The sequence below is a fragment of the Plodia interpunctella genome, chromosome 6 (assembly GCF_027563975.2).
Source record: "Plodia interpunctella isolate USDA-ARS_2022_Savannah chromosome 6, ilPloInte3.2, whole genome shotgun sequence".
Classification (NCBI taxonomy): domain Eukaryota; kingdom Metazoa; phylum Arthropoda; class Insecta; order Lepidoptera; family Pyralidae; genus Plodia; species Plodia interpunctella.
Genome location: NC_071299.1, coordinates 2,949,983 through 2,970,854, shown reverse-complemented (window position 1 = coordinate 2,970,854; position 20,872 = coordinate 2,949,983). Strand labels below are relative to the sequence as shown.

Here is a 20,872-nt window from a genome sequence, read left to right as displayed (position 1 = left end):
ATATTCGCATCATATGGTAAGTAAATTAAAGCGATTTTTCATTTAATTTTTTTCATTATCTTGGACCTAGTGTTTTCATGTTAGTGACATAATAACATATTGAGTACATGTAGGTATTAGTAGGTAGGAAAATATGTAATCTGACACGTTGTTATCATCAAATTACGATAGCAATTTTAATATAACGATACGTGTTAATAATAACATGATCATACACGCCATTTCAGATCAAAACGGATTTGATAAATCTTTGCACCCACAAATAAACAATGTAATTTATGGATTAGTAATTGCGTACATACATCCCTCTCTATCTCGACGATATCTTAACTGGCTCTCATGCTATTAGTGCGGTTGACCGCCCAACCGTAAGGCGTTCACTCTCAATGGCATACGTGTATTTATTGTTGTTGGTGTTCATTTGGACAGTTTGGAACGGTATTGAAGACGTAAAGTTAGGCAATTATTTTCTTACGCGGGAGTTTCCGATGGATGCAGTCCCAATTGCAAGTTCAGTTAATGCAGGAGAGCGAAAATGAATTGATTGTAGCTCTATAGTAGCAGTTACATGTATTACAATTGTAATATGTCAAATAAATTCTTAAATGGTTATTGATACTTTATTTTATATTTCTCCTCATGCAACATGTAGTAAAATTAATGTACCTTTATATGCTTCTAGCTTTACATCATAAGAAACATTTACATAGTTTTTTCAAAGAGAGAAAATTGTATTTTGTTGAAAAATGATAGGTTACCTATAAAAGTATATAAGGAAAGTTTTTAATTTTCCAGCGCCCTGCACACTGATAACAGTTTAAGTTCACTACTATGTATGCGACTACTTACCACGATTGCGTCGATAGGTTGACGTAAAAGTCATGTTAGATGCCTATAGGTGACTTGAATAAAATCTGACACCAGTGATGTTAATGACACCCTAAAAAATATGAAGATATTCCAGCATCTTATATTATAAGTAGTTATATTTTGTAAATTGTAATTAAACATCAATCAATTGCTTTGCGTAAAAAATGCAAATTTTAAGAGAAGCACACGTACGATCATGGTAGATTTTTAAGACATTAAAACAGTCGTATTTATGTTATGAACATCCAGTACGGTGTCTTGTGTCGAGAGGGAATGGACGTGGTCTACCGGCCAAGCGAACCATATACCACACATCAGGTTATGTAACGCTAGCTTTGGCCTACATATTAAATCAGCGCGTCTGCCTCGCGTCTAGCCTAGTTAGGTGAGCTTAAAATAGGGTAAAAAATTGTTTTAACTTATATTTCTGAGAACGATAGCTATATTAATGAAAAAGATTACTCAGAATACCAAATAAATAAACAAGAATTCAATCAAATTTTTGGCGGTTGCGGGCCTAATGTTGCCAGAAAGATAAATCGAAGGCAAACTTGATTGATTACTTGCTTTTCTTGGCTTTGGGAAATTAATTAAGCTTTTAAAATGAGGTGTTTGTGTTAACCTTTATACTTGTATTATGCTTATCATTAGCTGTAATTTCCGGCATTACGGTATGTTTTGATGATCAGTTATAAAATATATTGTTGTATTGTATTATTATTGGAAAAAGATAAACCTGTTCGGTTTATTAAAATTATATTTGTTTATATTATTATCTCGCCTTTTAAAGTACCTAAGATTTAAAACCCATTCTTTAAATGCACCAAATATTAAAATACTTTTATTGAAATACTCTTTACCAAACTCAATGTAACAAATTTCAATCTGTTATAAAATTATGTACATTCGATAAAAACTTATAATTTCTCACTCGACTACGTTCAGAGTCCGAATAAGGTAAGTTTCCTACTAATTTTCTACCCGATCTAGCCTTATCGTACGCTCAACAAATTATGTATTAAATGCAACTGGCTGTATCGTTATGTGGTACCCTTTTAAAGTAAACTTCTTCACATGTAAAACATTGGTTTTACAAAATTGTATTGACAATTTTGAATGATTTTACTATTGACTATGCTCCCATTGTACACTAGCACAGAACTAGATCAAGACTATTTTTTATTTGTTCTTTATAGTTATTATATTTTTTTTCGTTAAGTTGTAGAAATATAAATGCGTACTAATGTCGGATGAAAACTGAAACCCAAAGTCAAACAAGCAGTTTAACATCATGCGTGATATTGGAGCTATCTTTTCATATTATATTATGGATCTAAGGTCTAATATGATATTTTGGATCTAAGGTCGGTCCAAGTCTAAGTCGGTGTAGACATAGAACGGCTTATAAACAGGTGATATCACAGTAATAGAAGAAGTGAGGCTTATTGGAACTTTTGAAAATTTTCCAAGAAGCCAAACTGCGCAGTGAATTGAACGAACGAAAAGCGACCCGGTCAACTGATATGTGATTAATCAGCCTTCCCGGCCTGATAGGAAACCCGGGAAGGGGATTATCCCATTCCTAAGGGATGAGAAGGTATTTGCAGAAGTATTAGGTTCCTACGTGTTGTTTTAGCCTAATTGGATTCGGGGATAATGCGATACGAAGACGACGATTGATTGACTTTTTAACAACTTTATTTTTTTTTAGCATTCAAGAAACTGAGACTGTCTGACCTGGGAATAGTTTTACATAGATATTTTACCTAATTTTTCAGTCACTATTGTATTTGCTGGACTAATCATTGCACACTTTTTTAGTTGAATTATCATATCTAAAACAACGCTTCAAATTTGCATCCTCCTTGGATACTTAACTTATAATAATTAAGTCATCAACTTAACTCCAAATAAAATTTTGAAGGGCCCTTATCTGCAGATGTCACACTTCAAAACCTTATTAAGACATCCACAAATGTACCGTAACAAATGGTTCAGTAATAAACTCGTTTGGCTCTTATCGTAAAAGTCGCGAATAAAATATTCGACATTTTACGATCGACACTCGCCGTCCAAATTGGTATATGCTTAAATACCTTATTCATAAAAAAATTACGAATGCTTCAAACGTATTTTAGTTAAATTATTTTTTTGTTCGGAACATTTATTTATTTATGTTGTAGGTAATTTTTTATTGTTTAGATTATAATTGTTTTCAATATCTTTTAATTAAAAATAATCTCATTTTTAGTGTTCCATTTTTGTTTTGTGTTACTAGGTTTAATGATGTAATTTGGTATGGGATAGACATTAATCACGCCGAGAACGGCATTAGTACTCATTAGAATAACGAAGTTAGAAGGAAACCTATAACACCTAAGTTGGCTTAATAAGTAAATTTACGAGTAAAAGTCGACCAACTGGTGGCATGGCACGAAACTCGCGGTCTGTAAACCCGACTCGCACTTGTTTGATTGTTGTAGTAAACTACGGAACCCTACACTGTGTGTTGTCCGATACGCATTTGGCAGTTATTTTTATGAATAACACGGTAAAATTTTAAAACCTTTAAATATTTATCACGATTCAATTAAGAATCCATTAGGAATTGGAACAGTTCGCGTCGAAATGATCGGTATTAAAATCTTCCACACGATTAAACTATAGAAGGATTTTAATTGCGTGTTTTTGAGCGGCGTGTCTCTTGAAAAGGAGCTGATGTATGCAAATTTAATTTTAATAAATTAAACCCTCTAATTTATACGAATCTGCAGATCGTGTGTGGCTCTCATCAATACAATTATTTGTCTCGATAGTCAGCATGTTTTTTAAAGCTAGTGTTGACTCTTACCAGTCTTAGTATTCTAAACTAGTTTCTACTATGAAACGCATTTCTTCATTACTACCAAAATAAACCACTGAATTTTCGACTTACAAAAATTTCGGGGTGTTTTCTTCCCCGAAATAATAATTCGATTAAAATTCAGACATTTCAGGAACTCGCCTATTTCATTAGTATATGACATGATATTTAGCTAGAAATGAATTCTCGTTATCGTTCTCCGCATACCTACATGGAATGCCGGTCCAATCGTAATATTCATTAATTTACCTACCAGCACTGCTCACATGTCCGAATTCGATTGCGAATCCACATTGGTCGAGATGGGCTCCCATATCTGTTATCTACTATCAGTTATTTACATTTTCAAAGCAATTTGAAAGGTCAGTATTTTGATTTTTTTTTTTAATTTTATGTCATGGTCACGGTGATAAGATTTTAATTTTTGGTCTATAAATTACTTAACTACTGTAACCGAATGATTGCATCCGAAAGCTCTCACCTGGACTGCGTAATGTGAAGTAGAAACAGTAAAAAAGTGACCATTGGTATCGACATTTTGTATCTAAGGAACAGCAAAAGAGCTGAGATGAGTGAAACTCATGAGGACCTTTACTCGACCAGTGTGTACTTATTATAATAATTTTTATCTTATTCGCGGAATCGTGTTATGGCCAGCACAAAGCTACAAATATTAGTAATGTATTTGGGGCACGCAATATATGTTCAATAATACGGTTGTATCATTCTTTAATTTCTACTCAACTTATGTCCGATAACATGTAAAATATAGCTATTTTATTTTCTACTACTACTTCAGAACGTCGAAGTAAAAATAAATGATCAAACATGTTTTTCTTATCGAGTCAAACCACTGAAGAAAGCCCGCGTAAAATAACCCCATATTATAATCATGATGCAAATATAACGTGATAAAAATAAATTCATAAAAACCATTTGGAATATACGAACGAAATGTCGAATATAATTTGCTTGTAATGTTTTTCGCAGTAGCGGGTGTCGCTTAGTGAAATAAGTTTAAATATTCAGCTCGGCGAGAGGGAAAACCGAATATTTTCCGATGGTTGAATCCCACGGGCGTTGTAACGGCGAATTTTATATGGATATATCGAGACGTCTGTCCATGTCCTGGCATAATTCAAATTAACCCATGACAGTCGCTGGGATGGCGAGGCACGTCGCCAGGTCTTTTATACAGCCGTTTATTAATTTTAGGTGTTAGAATGTATTTTCCGGAGGCTGTTATAATAATTTCTTTTAATTATGATGCTTATTAAGTATGTATATATATATATATATATATATATATATATATATATATATATATATATATATATATATATATATATATATATATATATATATATATATATATATTAGAAATACTCTCAACTTAACATTTTTGTCTTGAGTTACGCTTTTTTTTCTTGTAGTTACTATACTTCAAAAATACCACCACCAGTCCACCCCTCAGAACTTTATCTGTGCTCTAGCCATGGTTAGGCTTTTTTATTTAATATGTTTTGTACAAGCATTAGTTTTATTAGATGAAATTGTATTGAATTATTATTATTGTGAACTATTTAATAAGATACATATATTTTCCTACGCCTCAGGTGGCAGAATATGTTTGACTCTAATTTATATAAGACCATCTGTATACCTACACATGTTTTAAAGGAATAAATGATTATGATTATGATTATGATTGTAATAGAAGAAAGAATATAACTTTAGGTGATGAGTTAGCAAGTAATTTCTAATAAAAGAAAAAGTTTTACAATAAATTATAAAAAAGGGAAACAGGTTGGCAAACAGGGAATCGACTGATTTAGATTGTTATTATAAAGCTGTGAATTTAGCACTCTCACAAAAATGTACCTATCGAAAATAATCTTTTGCATTATTTATGTTCGAGTGTCGGCACAGCCCCGTCAATATTTACGTAAAGCCTGATTGTTTCTGATTCGTTGTTTTTTTTTTTCAGTATATTTTTGTACCAGAAAATGGTTGCCTTAACGATTCTCATTTTTACTGTTTCCTATAAAATCGTCAGTACTTAATTAAAAACAATTGTAACAATGATTAAGTTAACGTCAAAGTTGACGGGACGTAACTTTAATTAAAGAGTACCTACATTTTATATAGCAGTTAGGTATATGAAAAGATACCCAAATGAATTATTTATTTTTGTAATAGCCGGTGTCCCACTCGTAGGCAAAGGCCTCCCCTCCATTCCGCCATCCATCTAAATCGTTTTTTTTTTAATTGAAACTATGACGCAAGATTACAATTTGTAAAAGTAGGTATAACGACAGACAAGGAATATCTGACAGTCACATTTAGTCGTAGTTTAATATTTAATAGGTAATATTTTTAAACTTCCACTAGAGAAGGGCAAATGTCACGTTCAAATGTAACAAGTTTGAAAATGTTTTCAAAACCGCATACAGAAGCTGGGTTGGTCATGAATAATTCATCCGTGGACCGCGGTAACGAACACTGAAATTAGAGTTTCAAGGGCGCGAGACTGACATTTGCCACTTCACAACACCCATCTGAAGGGATGAGTAATGGCGTCCTTGTTTTTATTATTATCATGTTTGTTTTTATTCGCATTATACTCTCTCTCTTTCATATAAACGTTGCCTCAGTTTTTTCCTCAAGTCATAGAACGTCGAAGCCTAGGACTGCTTTCCCGCACATGCCACGGTCTTCGACATCCTTAGCAGTTGTCTTTAGGACAAAGCGGTGCAAAGCGACGTGAAAATCTTTTTGATATTTTCGTGCGACGCTTTGTCTCATTGAGGTCAATCTTGTGCTGGCTTTATATCTGTCAAGCCTGCACTGTTATTTCAGTAGTTCGTTTATGATTCGTTCGTTTAAAAAGTCTTATATTCTTCAGATTTCTTCTTACATTTCAATAATAGAATGCTAGAATTTCAGCAATATTGAATGTAACCATTTCATTTCAAACAAACCGGGGAACCGTTTGAGAAATCCAAGATTATTTGAATTCCTAAATTTCAAATTCTAGACTTGATTGAGCTTGATCGTTGTGAGTGAGTGACTACGGTTCGAATGTTTAAGAATTTACTTAAAGTATTATGAAGAAAACAACACTTAAAAAATAAAAACTGAATATTTTATTTATTTATTTGTCAATTATATAATAATCTTAAACTTATTAAATATGTGCTTGCAACTCAGTTACCTTTTTATAGTATCATATAAGCAAACTAATTATAGAAAGGTTTTGTATTTTAGTAAAATATATAAAATCACGATACATATATTTAATTTCAGTATTTCGAATTTTCATCAAAATTAAATTCAATCTGATCTATAATATAAAGTGAACAACTTGCCACAAATTTTAACATGGTCACATTATAGAGTTGGTGTTATGACGCTAAAATAATTTCCACGTTAAAATTTTCAATATATTTTATTAAAACTAGATTTATACATCATCATAGTCAACAATTGCACTCAAAATTTAAATTAGAGCCTTTGTTGCCATCGGATAGAGATATACAATTCAGAAAAATTAAATTGTATGAAGTTTCCATGTACGTCAACGCACGTCAGTGTCGAAACCTATAGAAAATTATTGCAACGCAGCACATCTGAGCAATGGGGTACCCATGACACTAATTTGACGTGTAGCTGACTGTACAATTATTAATTTGCTTTTTGAAATTGACTGATCATGCTCTTCACCATAGTACATTTTCAATAAGTACTGTCATTTAATAGTACTTACTTAAAGAAGTGGAGCAGAGATTTTCTAATGCCCAGCGTTGGTGGCTTGCGGCGAGGAGATTACTATTATTAACTTTGGTATAAATGGCTTCAAAATTATTGTCTTGAAGTAAAATGCCTTGTGGTTGGCCCGACCGTGGAACAGTCGCGAAATTGTTATGCGGAAGCAGAGCAATTATCTTCTGTGGGCCCGTTTTGTGTTCATTTTACGCATGTTGTTGACAAAAACTTACCTAAATACCATGAACAAAATCATACACAAATGGAATTAGCCCCAAAGGAAGTTAGAGACTTGAATGGGATACAACTCAACCGCACTGTTTTATAACCTAATAATACTCGTATATAGATAATCATCAAAGTCCCAATCTGAAAACAATCATTCTTGTCTTATCATATTAAGTTAACCCATTATTATTGAACAATATATTGTCCATGAAGTTTTTTTTCTCTTTCTAGCTTCATACACTATTGTGACATCCAAATCCAGGGTCCGCATTAGAAATAAACTTATAATTGTTTGTTTCTTTTTTTGCTGCATTATAACTAGTGTAAAGTATACAGTCTTTCTGTAGTAAAATCTAAAATGGAAGACTGTTTTTTTTAAATTCTGGAAGCATAACTTTAAACCTCGTATATGCATCTAGGTCAGCTGAGAACTAAGGCACGGAGTAAATCTGGTTACAGCAACTACTGGCAATCGAGACTTCATTACCATAATACTAGTACCAGGATTAGATGTACACTGTACGGGATTAGGTTAACACCACAGAGGTCCAATTTACACAGAGAACATATGGAGTTCCTACATAGTTACCGTCAAAACAAACGTCTATGTAGGTGATAATGTTAGAAAGGATTTCACAGGGATGATAAATCAAAGTTTAAACAAAGTTCACGAAAATGTTATTGTCTATCTTTCTTATTCCATAAAATTATCTACCTATTATTGTGAGTATGGTTGTGAGGATGTTTATTCTCAATTGCACATAATTTAATGAAATTCGGTACAAAGGTAGAATAAAGACGAATAACACCTACCTAGAATGATAAATATAAAATTCGGAATCCTACGGAAACAGTGCTCTGAGACGCAGCGAAACACCTTCAGTTATGACAATATCTTATATGACATATATTATATAACGTCTGTACCTACCTACACTCTCGTTAATGACACGTGATTGCTACTACCGAAACTAGAGATTGGCATATTACTTTATGCTCTAGAGTTTATTTTAGTGAAATATATATTATTTTTATCACCTTTTGTACAGGCAGTTCATTATTGCACATTGCTTACGTTACTACCCATTTAATTTCAATATACCTACATTTTAAAACCTAAACCGAATACATTCCCCAAAAGTTATTGTATTTGTAAGTATTTACTTATATAGTATTCTGTCTTTATCTCAAAATTCCCATTAATATTATTGTTCATTGCCCTTTTGTGACTCGATACAGTGGAGCTCCCAATATTTGCTAAGGCTGAATATGGAGATTGCTCTATTTACCAAAAAGATATATCGTTACCCTTCCAGGGGGTAACGAGGTTTCAAAGCTGAAGGAGCGTGCTCTCTGATTTATAAGGGTAATGTTGGCTCCTAATTATTATTGACTTTATTTGGTTTTCATGTTGCCACCAATAAAATAAAACGAAATACCTATGTTCCTTCTTTTTAGACTGTATGCCAATAAACTGACACATTTTATATTAAGGTGCTTTAAAATTACAATAATATTTACGAGAATAAAGCCACACAAGGTTTGTAATTACAAAAATATGTTATCGTTGGTCCATAAATTGCTAGCAGATGTAAGTTGTATACCTATATATGTTTGTACGTTAAATATATATGTTTTCATTAAAGCCCCATATAACACAATTATGTTATATCACAAATAATGTGTGTGTTATAAGAAAAACCGGTTGTCAACGATAGTTTTACCGTGTAAAGTTAACAGGAAAGCGCATTTATTAGAAATCTGAAGCTCCAACGAAGTACTTGCAGTACTTCTATCACACGGATATAGGCAGTTGGAAAACTCGTCTCTAACTCGAGACCGGAATATCCAACTAGACTATGGCAGCGTTTTGCAAAGCTTAGGCAATAATGGCTGCCGCCGAACCCCACACGGGGCCTTATCTAAACAATCCCGTTGTGATTATACAGGTGAATTAGGTTTGAAGTTAGCTCGCGCGTTGAAACCCGCGTGCCAACCTTCTGACAACAAGATATCAACAGTCGAGCCATGATATAAGCTTACTTTTCGTCCAGCTTTTGTTCAAGAATGTACCTTCTGCCACACATTAGTTAATCTGTAGTAGCATTCTATTCTTAGCCTGTCTTCATGGAAAGCATGTCTAAGCGTCTGTGAATGTTCAAAATGTTGTGTATGCGATTAAGTCGAGAATTTTAGGCAAACGTCCAAATATCTCTGTTACGACGAAAACTGTTTTCATTTTGCTTGTTTGATATTCATAGCGATTTTATTTTTAAGTTAGTAATACTTAAAAATAACTGCATATGAATTTTTTCTTCGTTATTTTACCGTCTTTGTTGAGTTGAGTCACTGTAAATTATTAATATCATGTCTTTCTTATAATTGCGGGCAAGATTTATATTAAGTATATTTTATTTTCCTCCGCCTTATTTTTAAGTACCTTTAAGTATTTTTAAGTTATCGCTGTAAATTTTGGTCACACACAAGTTCTATAAACTTGGTAGATGTGAATTGAGATTCTGTAACTCTAAAACAGAAAGTTAAGAGTATAAAACTTAATTGTACGTGTTACTTATCGTCGTGTCTCTCGGTTGTATATTTACTTGGTATATAAGTATTTAAGTTACAATGACAGTATTTTTAATATTTTCAAGTACTTTATATAGTTTATCTCTGTTTATGAACATCAATTAAGGGCAGATCCCTTTTCAAGACGTTGATTTTGCGATAACAACCAATTAAAGTAAGTGGCTTATTGTTTTCCCAATAATGGGTATTATTATTTTTGCTACGTTATCTTTTTAGCCGATAATCTTCCCAAATAAATGAAATATATCTTCAAATATAACTCAACTCTGTATTGAGAACTGTTGTAAAAATTGTGTTGGTTATTATATATCATTGGTATTTATCAATTATTTTTAATGACCGAATGATGAATATTTGACATAGTTATTTAATTTGATTGGTTTTATTAAGATAGATATGACTTACTTTAAAGGTTAAAGAGTATAAATCTATTATTATTTTAGGGTCGCTATTTGTCTAATAAATAAAGTTCATTCATATCACAGAAATATGAATAGAGCCATGTATTATTTAGGTGTCGCAACCGCGGTTAGAAAGTCAATAATCGATACTGTTGACACTACCCGGTTTTACTCGGGAAATCTTGTAGCTCTCACATGATTTATCACCAGCACTTGTACGAGTATTTCCTTCGGAGAACTTTTTGATAAATCGGCGCTGAGTTTACCGTAGCGACGTGCAACTTGTCCAAACAATCGAAATTGAGTGTCTACGAAAGAAGATTTGTTTTGCAGGCACTTTTTTACAAGTTTTTATTCAACTTGCTATGTGAGTATGAAGTTAAATGTGTTCGGGTGGAATTTTGCAACTCAATTTTGAAGGAGATTCTTCAACAGATTGATCTGATTAAATTTTGTGACCTTGTATTATTGTGCTAAGCAAGAGCTGGTAAACTAGGCTCGTTTCCCACCTCAATTGTAAAAAAAATATTCCCCGTTTGTTTTCTAAACAAAAAAATAATTTTAATATATTAAATGCATATTAAATTACTACTACTTTAATTTATTACTTACCCTGTACATTCAAATGTGGTTTTAGAAATATTTTTGAAAAAATAGTCACTAATGAAAATATATAATCTTAATGATATTTTACTAGATTACTGCAATCAGGTACTAATATATTGAAAAATACTCATTTGTTATTGATTGGTATACATTGGTATTGTATATAACTAACTAATAACATCTTATTTTCTTACTTTGTAAATATATTTCCATCCATTCCTGCAACGTACACATTTGTATAAAGCGAAGTAACGGTAAAACTCGCGTAAAACTTTCAGCTTAGCCTGGGCAGACGTATAAAATGATGATATTACGGAACAAAATCTCAAGGTTTTTTATTCTTTTTTTTTTGTATTCAAACAAAAAAAAGAATAAAAAACCTTGAGATTGATATGAATATCGTTTACTAAAATCGTAAATGTTCATCACTATATATAGTTGATATCTTAGTTTAACCAATTGATAACGTAATCGATTCTGGTGATGTATAGAATAAAAATTCAGTGTCTGTCTTTATGCCTTCGACAGAGCCAAGAATTGCGAAACTCGAAATGAGTGATGCTTTATTACATAAAATATAATTTATAAAAGTACAAATAATCCAAATGCATTATCTGACAGTCGACGTTTGGGTCATACAGAAAATGTTAATATAAACTAATATCTATGACATAAATATTTTAATACAAATAAAATGATGAAAAATTATTCGTGTTAACTAGTTTATTTGTTAGACAAATTAAAAAAAACATCTTTCAATATTCATTTCGCTACAATTTTTGAATGGCTGAACCAATTTTGATCAAACATATCTAACAAACACCACATAAAAATTAATCTATCAATAAAAAAAAACACATCCCAATCGGTTCACCCGTTGATGAGCTACGATGCCACGTACACAGACAGACAGGTACACTTCGCGGTAAAACTTATAACACCCTTCTTTTTGCTTGTTTTTAACCCTCGATCCAATAATCAAATGTGTATATTCTATGCTCTGCTTATTTTATGTACGGACAGAGCGATGAATCCCGCATTTCCCACTAACGGAGAAAAGATAGATGTTAAGTCGACCCCGAGTTCGTCTAAGTCGTCGACTTAGCGCTTCTTATCTCGCCAGTTCATGTGCTCGACTTCCAAGTATTTTAATTGGATGATTTTTCTTTGTAATTTCAACCACATCCTTATCCTTATATTACTGAACTATGAAAATCAAATGGCCTTGAGCATAGATGTTGGGTTGGATTTCTAATTATTGTAGCAAAAAAGTTTATTCTATATATATTTTTTATTTGATTTCCTTTATTTTTAACCGACTTTTAAAAGGGGGTATGTTCTCAATTTGTTGTGATCTGTTATTTTTTCTTTCCTTGGCCTACACAACAAAATAACAGTTAAAAATACCTACAATCCATTGATGTTAAATTTACTTGCATGGGCAATATCAGATAAAAAAGAAAAATTCAATGTGAAATTAATAAATATTAAACGATATTCCAATTAGTGATGCAATGAACCTATTCAATTAGTAATTGGGTCAGCAAAGCTACGCAATTCATATTTCTTTCAATTCGTAGTGTTCCTTTTCAAGCCTTTATTTATGCTACCTACGGTAGAAATTTCTTCATAATCACATTGTTATTTTCAAATAAAAATAATATATGCTCTATGAGAGCTAAAAATTATGAATGTACAGAGGAAGGCAGCAAAACTCAAGTGGGACTGGGCGGGCCACATTTGCAGGATGAGAAAAGGTTGGTTAAAATAACCACAGAATCCCTGCGACGAAAGTCCGCTAGAACAAGATGGTCGGACAACCTAGATGTGATGGATAAGGTAGGTATTGGAGAAGATACGAAAAAGACAGGGATGGAGGGCGAAGTAGAGGGGATGCTTATGCAAAGTAAGACACGATAGACTATTAAAAAACAGGCAATACCTAACTCAGTGTAATTAATTTTCCACGGCAACTTTACAGTTTCCTAAAAACTTTCTTTATTATTGTAACTAAAACTTGCCACAAACAGTAATTATGCTTTTTGTAGTCATTACTCGGTATAGTCATGCGTCTCAATAAGCTTGAGGTACCAATTCGATTCGGGCCTGCCATTTGGGTTTACGGGCGGTAAACGCAAGATTACAATCGTAAAGATGCCGAAAAAAAGACAAATGCACTTGCCCTCTCCATTGTTATTCGAATCGCGTACGACACCGTTGATGTAGTGTAGGGACTATTCTGGTGACTGTACCGAGATCACCAGGAGTGATAATGCGTGCGAGTAAGAACCTCATAGTATCATCGAAAAGTAATTTTACGGCAGCTTGTTTTTTTTAGTTGAACCCGTCGATCGCGCAGAGTCGACACCCGACAAATATTATTTATTTGCAAAAACATGAGTTTTCATTTTTTTTACAATGTGGTGTTAAAAGAAAAAATTAATGTATCACCGTCCACGGGTATGCTAATTTAAATGGAGAGCATGCTATCATCTCACAAAACAATTATCTGAGTCTATCATTAAAAAAATCGTTCAAATTATAATAACATTTATCAATCATTAAGGACCTGACCTTAACAATATTTGTATCGTACACTTTAAGGTTTAGTTTTATGTTCGAATGTTGCGACTGGGGCTCTATCTAAGGAATAAAGACTTACTGTTTCTGTATATCAGTTTTAAAACTTTGTAAGTACAATTACCTCTTAGGGTTTTTGAGGAACTGGTCTAACTAGTTAAGAGCACAAAAAGACAATACCTTTTACCTGGTGGTTGCGTTACCGTTCACTTAGTGTTACGCTTACGTAGTACAAAGTAAGAAAATCCACACAAGTAAATATTCTCAACAAAACAATTCTCTTGTCATAAGTACACTCGACGCTCTCGACTCGAACAAGTTTCCTAAATTGAGGAACTTTTTGTACTCAATAAAGAGAAGGCAGAAGGAAACAACTTGAACGAGTAAGTACTACTTTATATTTAATCGGCAAAAATATCATAAATTATTCTACTTTGTAAAAATGAGTCCAAGTGCCAAATACTATTAGTACTATTCTCCAAATGTAAATTTGCATTTTTGTGACCGCTCCCATAACAGTAGTCAATATATTTCATTTGGAATAGTTAGCAAGGAAACCTCAAGCGATGATCTTCTTCTAAAGTATCTAACATTTTGGTAATAAACCAATTTACTGAACGCTCTCAACGACTGAATCGCATTGAGAAAATTAGACAAGATCACATTGCTTGACACATCTACCTTTTTATTCGCGATAACATCGTGATTTATTTCTGCACTCTCGTTATTTTTTTCTTACAAGTCAACAACTCTCCAGCAATTCATTTCATTCGCTGACGACTTTGATAGCACACGTGTTGGCAATGTTACTTCACGGACATGAAACTTGCTAACTGCTGTTACTTACCTCTGTAATCAACACATAAACAGAGTTCTTGTCCGAGAAGAGAATTTCTCTCAAGGTAGATTTTAGATTGTAGATAGAGGCCAAATTTTTATTTTGACATGACTATTGACTATCATTTATCTCATGAAAATATCTTTGTTACAAACAAAATAGGGAGAACTAACTGACTAAGTGTGTAATTTATTATTAGAGGTAGTACAGTTTTTTTAGCAGGAATAATTAAGTCGTGAGATACGAATTTAATCATAGTTTTCATCTGTAAATCTAATCGGAAAACATTTTAGCCATATTATTACCGTATTTTGAGCATATTCTTATTTTCGCAAAAGACATTATAAAAACAATAAAACATTAGAAGAAGCCTCCTCTGCGCGATCTAATTAGCCAGAAATGAAATATTATGAAGAAGGGGTCGCTGTTTAAATGAAGAAAATAACTCTACAGGCATTGTAGGCGTATCAAAAAGATTATACTTCAGCTACATGGCACATTGGTAAGTATATTTATTGAAAGAAAACTATGAACTAATATTTTCAAAAAAACAATTTTATATTTCCCACGTTCTAGTCATGGTTGTGTCTCAAGGCCGGATCAAAAGCTCTGCTCATACCATAATTAAAGTATTTACAAAATGTATTCATTTCATACGATCATTATTTAATTTACGACGATTACCATAGAATTAGTGATTGCCAGGCAGGCTCGTGTGATAAATTAAATTAAATTCGTAGTGATTAATGGTCAGAAGAGTAATCGACAAACGACATGTCCGATTGTAAAGAGGGTGCGTCCCCATTTGGGCACAGATGGTCTACTAATAGCGTGATAACTCTGAATTTAATTCAATGATTGGAGTGATAGCGATTCGCTAATGATTATATCCCTCGTCATACAAAATCCTTGTTTTAATAAACCTAGAATGATAGTGATCGTGACTGCAATAGCTTAGTGAATGTATTACCTATTCAAATATTTAGCTTTTCGTTCCTTAAGTTATTAAAAAGTTTGTCGATAAACACGTGACAAGGCGAAATACACAGAAAAGAACACAATGAAAAGATTTCATCCCGGCAATTCAAAATTCAAAAGATTCAAAAAGTGTTCTGCCTAAAAGTATATTCAGTATACCAAGGAAAATTCTTGTTTTCGCCGTCCGGACAACTTTTATTATGAAACCCCCTTTGTAATTGAACCATGGAAAGCCAGGGATATAATAAACATGCCAATTTTATGAGCGCCCGCCTTCTGAGGTCGAATCAGGGGAGTCACTCAGAAGTCGAGGTATTGTTGCTGCCGGCCCCTCATGGGGATTCATTTTCATATAATTCTTCTAAAGTAATTCCAATGGAGTAGTGGTAGGGAATCCACAGATTTATATATTTAAATAATAAATAAATAAATAAATAAATGTTTATTTCGGACGTAATCCATATATTGTTAGTAATTTACAAAGTAACTTAAAACTAGTGTTAGTAACAGAAAACAGTACTTATCCAAAAATATCACACATAAGACACAAAACAGTACGTCCTACCAGCTAGGATCCCACCCCCTGGTCACCGGTATTTGTACATCCACCGTGGTGTGAAGACGAATCCAGTGAGACAGTAATGGGGAGTCCCATCGGTCGGTTAGGACACGGATAATATTATTTGAGCTGGAACGTAATCGCATTAAAAGAGCCGCACATCGCTTTCTAATAATTGCATAGAAGCAATCAGTATTGGCGTCGGCAAACATTTTAGACGCGCTGCAAAAACGCGGCAGCCCAAACAATATTCTGAACGCGTCATTGTATTGAACGCGCAAAGCGTTGTATGCGCGCTGCGTATAGTCCGCCCACAGACTGCACGTGTAGAAGGACTGACAGTAAGCTTTAAAAAGTGTCACCTTAACATCCTTGCTACAACGCGCGAATCTGCGGGCTAACATATTACAGCGCACAGCCATCGCTCTGCGCTCGCGCTCAATATCCAAGTTATCACTTAACGTATCGGTTATCCAATGGCCCAGATACTTAAACTTATCCACTTTGTTCAATTCTGTGCCACACACCCGTACTGGCGTAGTGGTATAAGTTTTAGCCCCAGACTTGAAAATTAAAAATTCACTTTTGCGGGCATTATATCTGAGCCCATGAGATTCCGCATACGTCTCGCAGATGTTTATCAGCCTCTGCAGTGCACCGATCGAAGGGCTCAACAGCACCATATCGTCGGCGTATCCAATGTTGTTAATACACACCCCGTCTATGTGACAACCTATGTTGGTGCTGTTGAGCTCCCCAATCAGTCGGTTCATATACAGGTTGAACAGCTTCGGTGAGCTCATTCCCCCCTGCCTCACCCCGCATTCCAACCTATATACGTCCGAGTGCACGCCAGCCCACCTCACACTATTCCTCTGGTTACTATACCAATATTTAAATATTGATATAACATCCCGAGGCAGCGTAGTGTCGTTAGCCATCTTTTCCCAGAGTACATCATATGCGATGGAATCAAACGCTTTTGAGTAGTCCAGGAAACAGGCAAAAACTGGTGTCTTCCTCTTTGTATAATACTGCACAGTTTGCTTGAGACATAGGATCGCGTTTTCGGTAGACAGGCCAGGTCTAAAGCCAAATTGGTTATCGTGCAAGTCAATATGCGCTCCCAAATGTTTGTCAAGCAGACTGTCCAGTACTTTGGCTATTACAGTGGCGAGTGAGATAGGCCTATAGTTCGTCAGATCTGAAGCATCACCAGTTCTATTTTTCAATATAGGTACGACAACTGTATACATTAAATCGGCGGGCAGGTGACAATGTCTAATACATAAATTAAACAATAAGGCCAGAACCCTGGGAAGGTGCACTCCTGCGTGCTTCAGGTGCTCAATGCTGAGGCCGTCATGTCCAGGAGACTTGCCTCTGTCCATTTTATCAATAATAATGGATATCTCCTTCGCAGAAAAACGCACAATCTGACCTGTCTCATGACTACACTCAGCATCTTGCACCCTCGTCACTGGTTCGAGATGTGGCTGAACCTGAAAGTGTCGCCGAAAAACATTTGCGATATCACGTGGGTCCGTTACACCCGCCACGCTCACAGGGAGACTCGGTGTAGGGTTGAGTCTGTTAGTGTTTTTCCAGAATTTCCCAAACTGTTTTTTACTATGATTTTGAGCAATTATATTAAGTTTTATCTGTTTTTCATTATCTTGACAGTACTTTAGTTTAGACCTGAATGATTTTCTTGATTCACACATTTTTGAATAAATATAACCTGTGCCAGGTTTACCATAAGTTAACCAAGTTTTATACCAATACCGAGCCTCCCTATGAGCGCCACTGACATGTTTATTCCAGCCAGGAACGCACTGAAATTTCTTCTTATTTCTAGCACCTCTATATGTAATCTGAGCAGCCTCCGAGAGAATACAGACGATATTGTTGTACAATTCGTCAATTAATAATTTATGATTTCGATCAGGACACAATTTATCAGCACATTCCATAAATTCGGACGGAAAATGAATTTCTTTAAGCTTGGAATGACAAAATTCATGATATTTATCTATCTGACACGTATCCCTTTCCCCCCAACGTACTGTATTCTGCGGAGTATTTGATAACAATATTTTAGGCTTGATAGCATTAATATTACACTCAATTGACATTGGGATGTGATCAGACCAATACACACCATGGACTACTGACACATTCAATACGGTTGCACGGGCCGCAGCAGTCACTACGCAGTGGTCTAGCCACCTCAAACACCCATACACGTCACTAACAAAAGTATAGGTATCGCTTGGTAATAAGTCCATGTCAATGCACGACCAATACTGTTCAGTACAAAAATTCAATAGTTCTAAGGAAAATTGCTCACCGGGATGTGCGTTGAAGTCGCCCAGAATGAACACTGTTTCCACATCATTACTTTCAACAATAGCGTAGATTTCACTCATGCACTCCGTAAACTCAACTAAATTTTCTTTGCAATCGGTTGGCATGTACACTGTTATAACCAAAAACGAACGCTCACCCTGTGTTATTTTAATAGCCGCGAGACGCACACTTCTGCATGTTAGCACTGATACACACGGGAATACCGCTTTCCGCCACAACAACGCAACTCCCCCATACGGTCGACCTCTCAGCACTCCAGCGGATGTGTCCACGGCAGAATTGCCTGTAAACGCGAAGTTGTCGTCTATGCTGCCCAGAAACTGGATATCATGCGGTAGTAGCCACGTCTCTTGAAGCGCAACTATGTCGGCCTTCTGACACAAGGATCTCACACAATCCACTGATCGCACTACGTTTTTGCAGTTAAAACTAATCATTTTAGTTGTTGTTGTAACTGACATTATTTATGTGTATTTTTACTCGATAATCCGGGTAAGCCTCCGTTCATTCCACCAAAGTCGATAAAACGTCGGAATGCAATTCCCTCTGGCCAAAAATCATTTTTCAAAAACAAATCAATATTTTGTTTGGGAACGAATACTTTATAGGCATCATAATCCTTCAATACTTTCATATTCACTTTTACTAGCGTAACAGGAATGTTTACTTTTTTATGTACATAGTTAGCAATGTCACTCACTGTCGTTGCCTTCGAAACGTTGTAAATATAAATAGCAACCTTAGTAGCGGCGGCCTTAAAGTTGGTGCTATCGCCAACCACTGCACTTCCTCTTTTTGCTGCAAATCGATTACGCTTTCTGTTTTGCACCGGTATCCACTTCCCCTCTTCTGACGTCGACTCACCCTCCGGTAGAAGTTCTGACGATGTCAGTGTTTTTATTTCGCATAGATCGGTCTGGTTCGGGCCGGCAGTGTGTCGCGGCGGAGCAGGCTCGGGCGATAAGCAGACGTCATGAGTCATCAATGCATCGCAAGTATCACGGTCCGCTACCGGTTTGTCAGCTGATCCGGCGTCGACATCGCTCTTAGATACGTTCATAGTTTGCGTTGGCGTAAGTGATTCTACACTACCTTCAATTATTGGGCGGTACCTGCAGACATTTTTTGACGAAAGATGATGATTTATTGATATGTCTTGTTCAATATGTGCTGGAGGCAATCCCATGGGGCCACTATCATATTCAAAACTGTCCACTAAGCACGCCCCTCGCTTATAGTTTACTTTACTTTGAAAGTTGTTAACAATGGAAGCTTTTTTCAAATTCTCAATCTCCAATTTTAGCTCCTCCAATTGCCTTTTGGAGACACACTCCTCTTTTAAATAGTCTATATCATAGCGCATCTTTAAGTTGTCTTTTAATAACCGAGTTACATCGACATGGTCAAATGTCACTGGTGGCAATTTGTGCAACTCTCTGGCGACAAAAACGGGTATTTCTTCAGGACGTAATTCTTTGAGAACACAAATAATGTCGTCGATATCTCTAAGAGCTTTTCCCTGCCTCTTTCTTATCTTTTTTCTTTTTGCCGTTGATATGGACTCAAATAATAGATCCTTAGCAAGCTTTATATCATTTTCCGAAAAACCGGTAACACATAGACGACCAAGACTTTCTTCGTCCATCACTTCAATTTTATTTGATATAAAAGCTAACACTTCGTTTATCACAATGTTACACGACGAACACTTTAACAATTTCGACATTGTCACAAAAATAATGCACGCAAAGCACGCACTCACACAACGCGCGCACCGCGCAGAATTGAATTTAAGGGCATCAATGGAATATGAGCTCTCGTGCTATATCATGTGGGAAGATTTCATCTGATGACAGTGAACATAATTTAGTATGCGCGTTAAGTATACCTATTCATTCTGTCTGTCTTTTCCACCAGGTTCTGGCAGAAAAGGCCACCCTTAAAAGTTTTTGGTGTCTTGATGAAGCATAAGTAACATGCATGCCAATAATCAGTAAAGTGAATAAGAAAACATGAGACAGCAAAATGGAGAAAACACTCAGATGAGAGAGAAAGAGATGCGCTGTAATTTTTTTAATTTATGTCTTGTTGGACAGTGACCCTTCTGTGGTTTAGTATTATTACTTATTCTATGCTCGAATTAACCTAGTCAGATGTTAATTAAGAATCGGCCACAAGTTTCAGTTAAACCATAAGGCCTTTCACAGAATAGGAATTCGGATATT

At 34.9% G+C, this 20,872-nt stretch overlaps 2 protein-coding genes across 5 annotated transcripts in view; one reads left to right on the top strand and one right to left on the bottom strand.

Moving 5' to 3' along the window:
* The window catches only part of stan (starry night), a 147,505-nt gene that overhangs the window by 58,660 nt on the left and 67,973 nt on the right, over nt 1-20,872 (top strand). The window lies entirely within an intron of this gene.
* LOC128670888 (uncharacterized) lies at nt 19,152-20,373 on the bottom strand. Its single transcript, XM_053746904.1, has 2 exons — nt 19,348-20,373; nt 19,152-19,193 (listed from the first exon to the last, which is right to left on the bottom strand). Exons 1-2 carry the CDS (start codon nt 20,371-20,373, stop codon nt 19,152-19,154), a joined length of 1,068 nt encoding a protein of 355 aa, XP_053602879.1.

Bases quoted from the DNA above. Each gene is read 5' to 3' on its own strand.
- LOC128670888 (XM_053746904.1), bottom strand. From the start codon at position 20,373: ATGTCGAAATTGTTAAAGTGTTCGTCGTGTAACATTGTGATAAACGAA. The intron at 19,194-19,347 runs GTGAGTGACATT...ATTTTTGGCCAG, and splicing joins ACGTTTCGAAGGCAACGACA to AGGGAATTGCATTCCGACGT.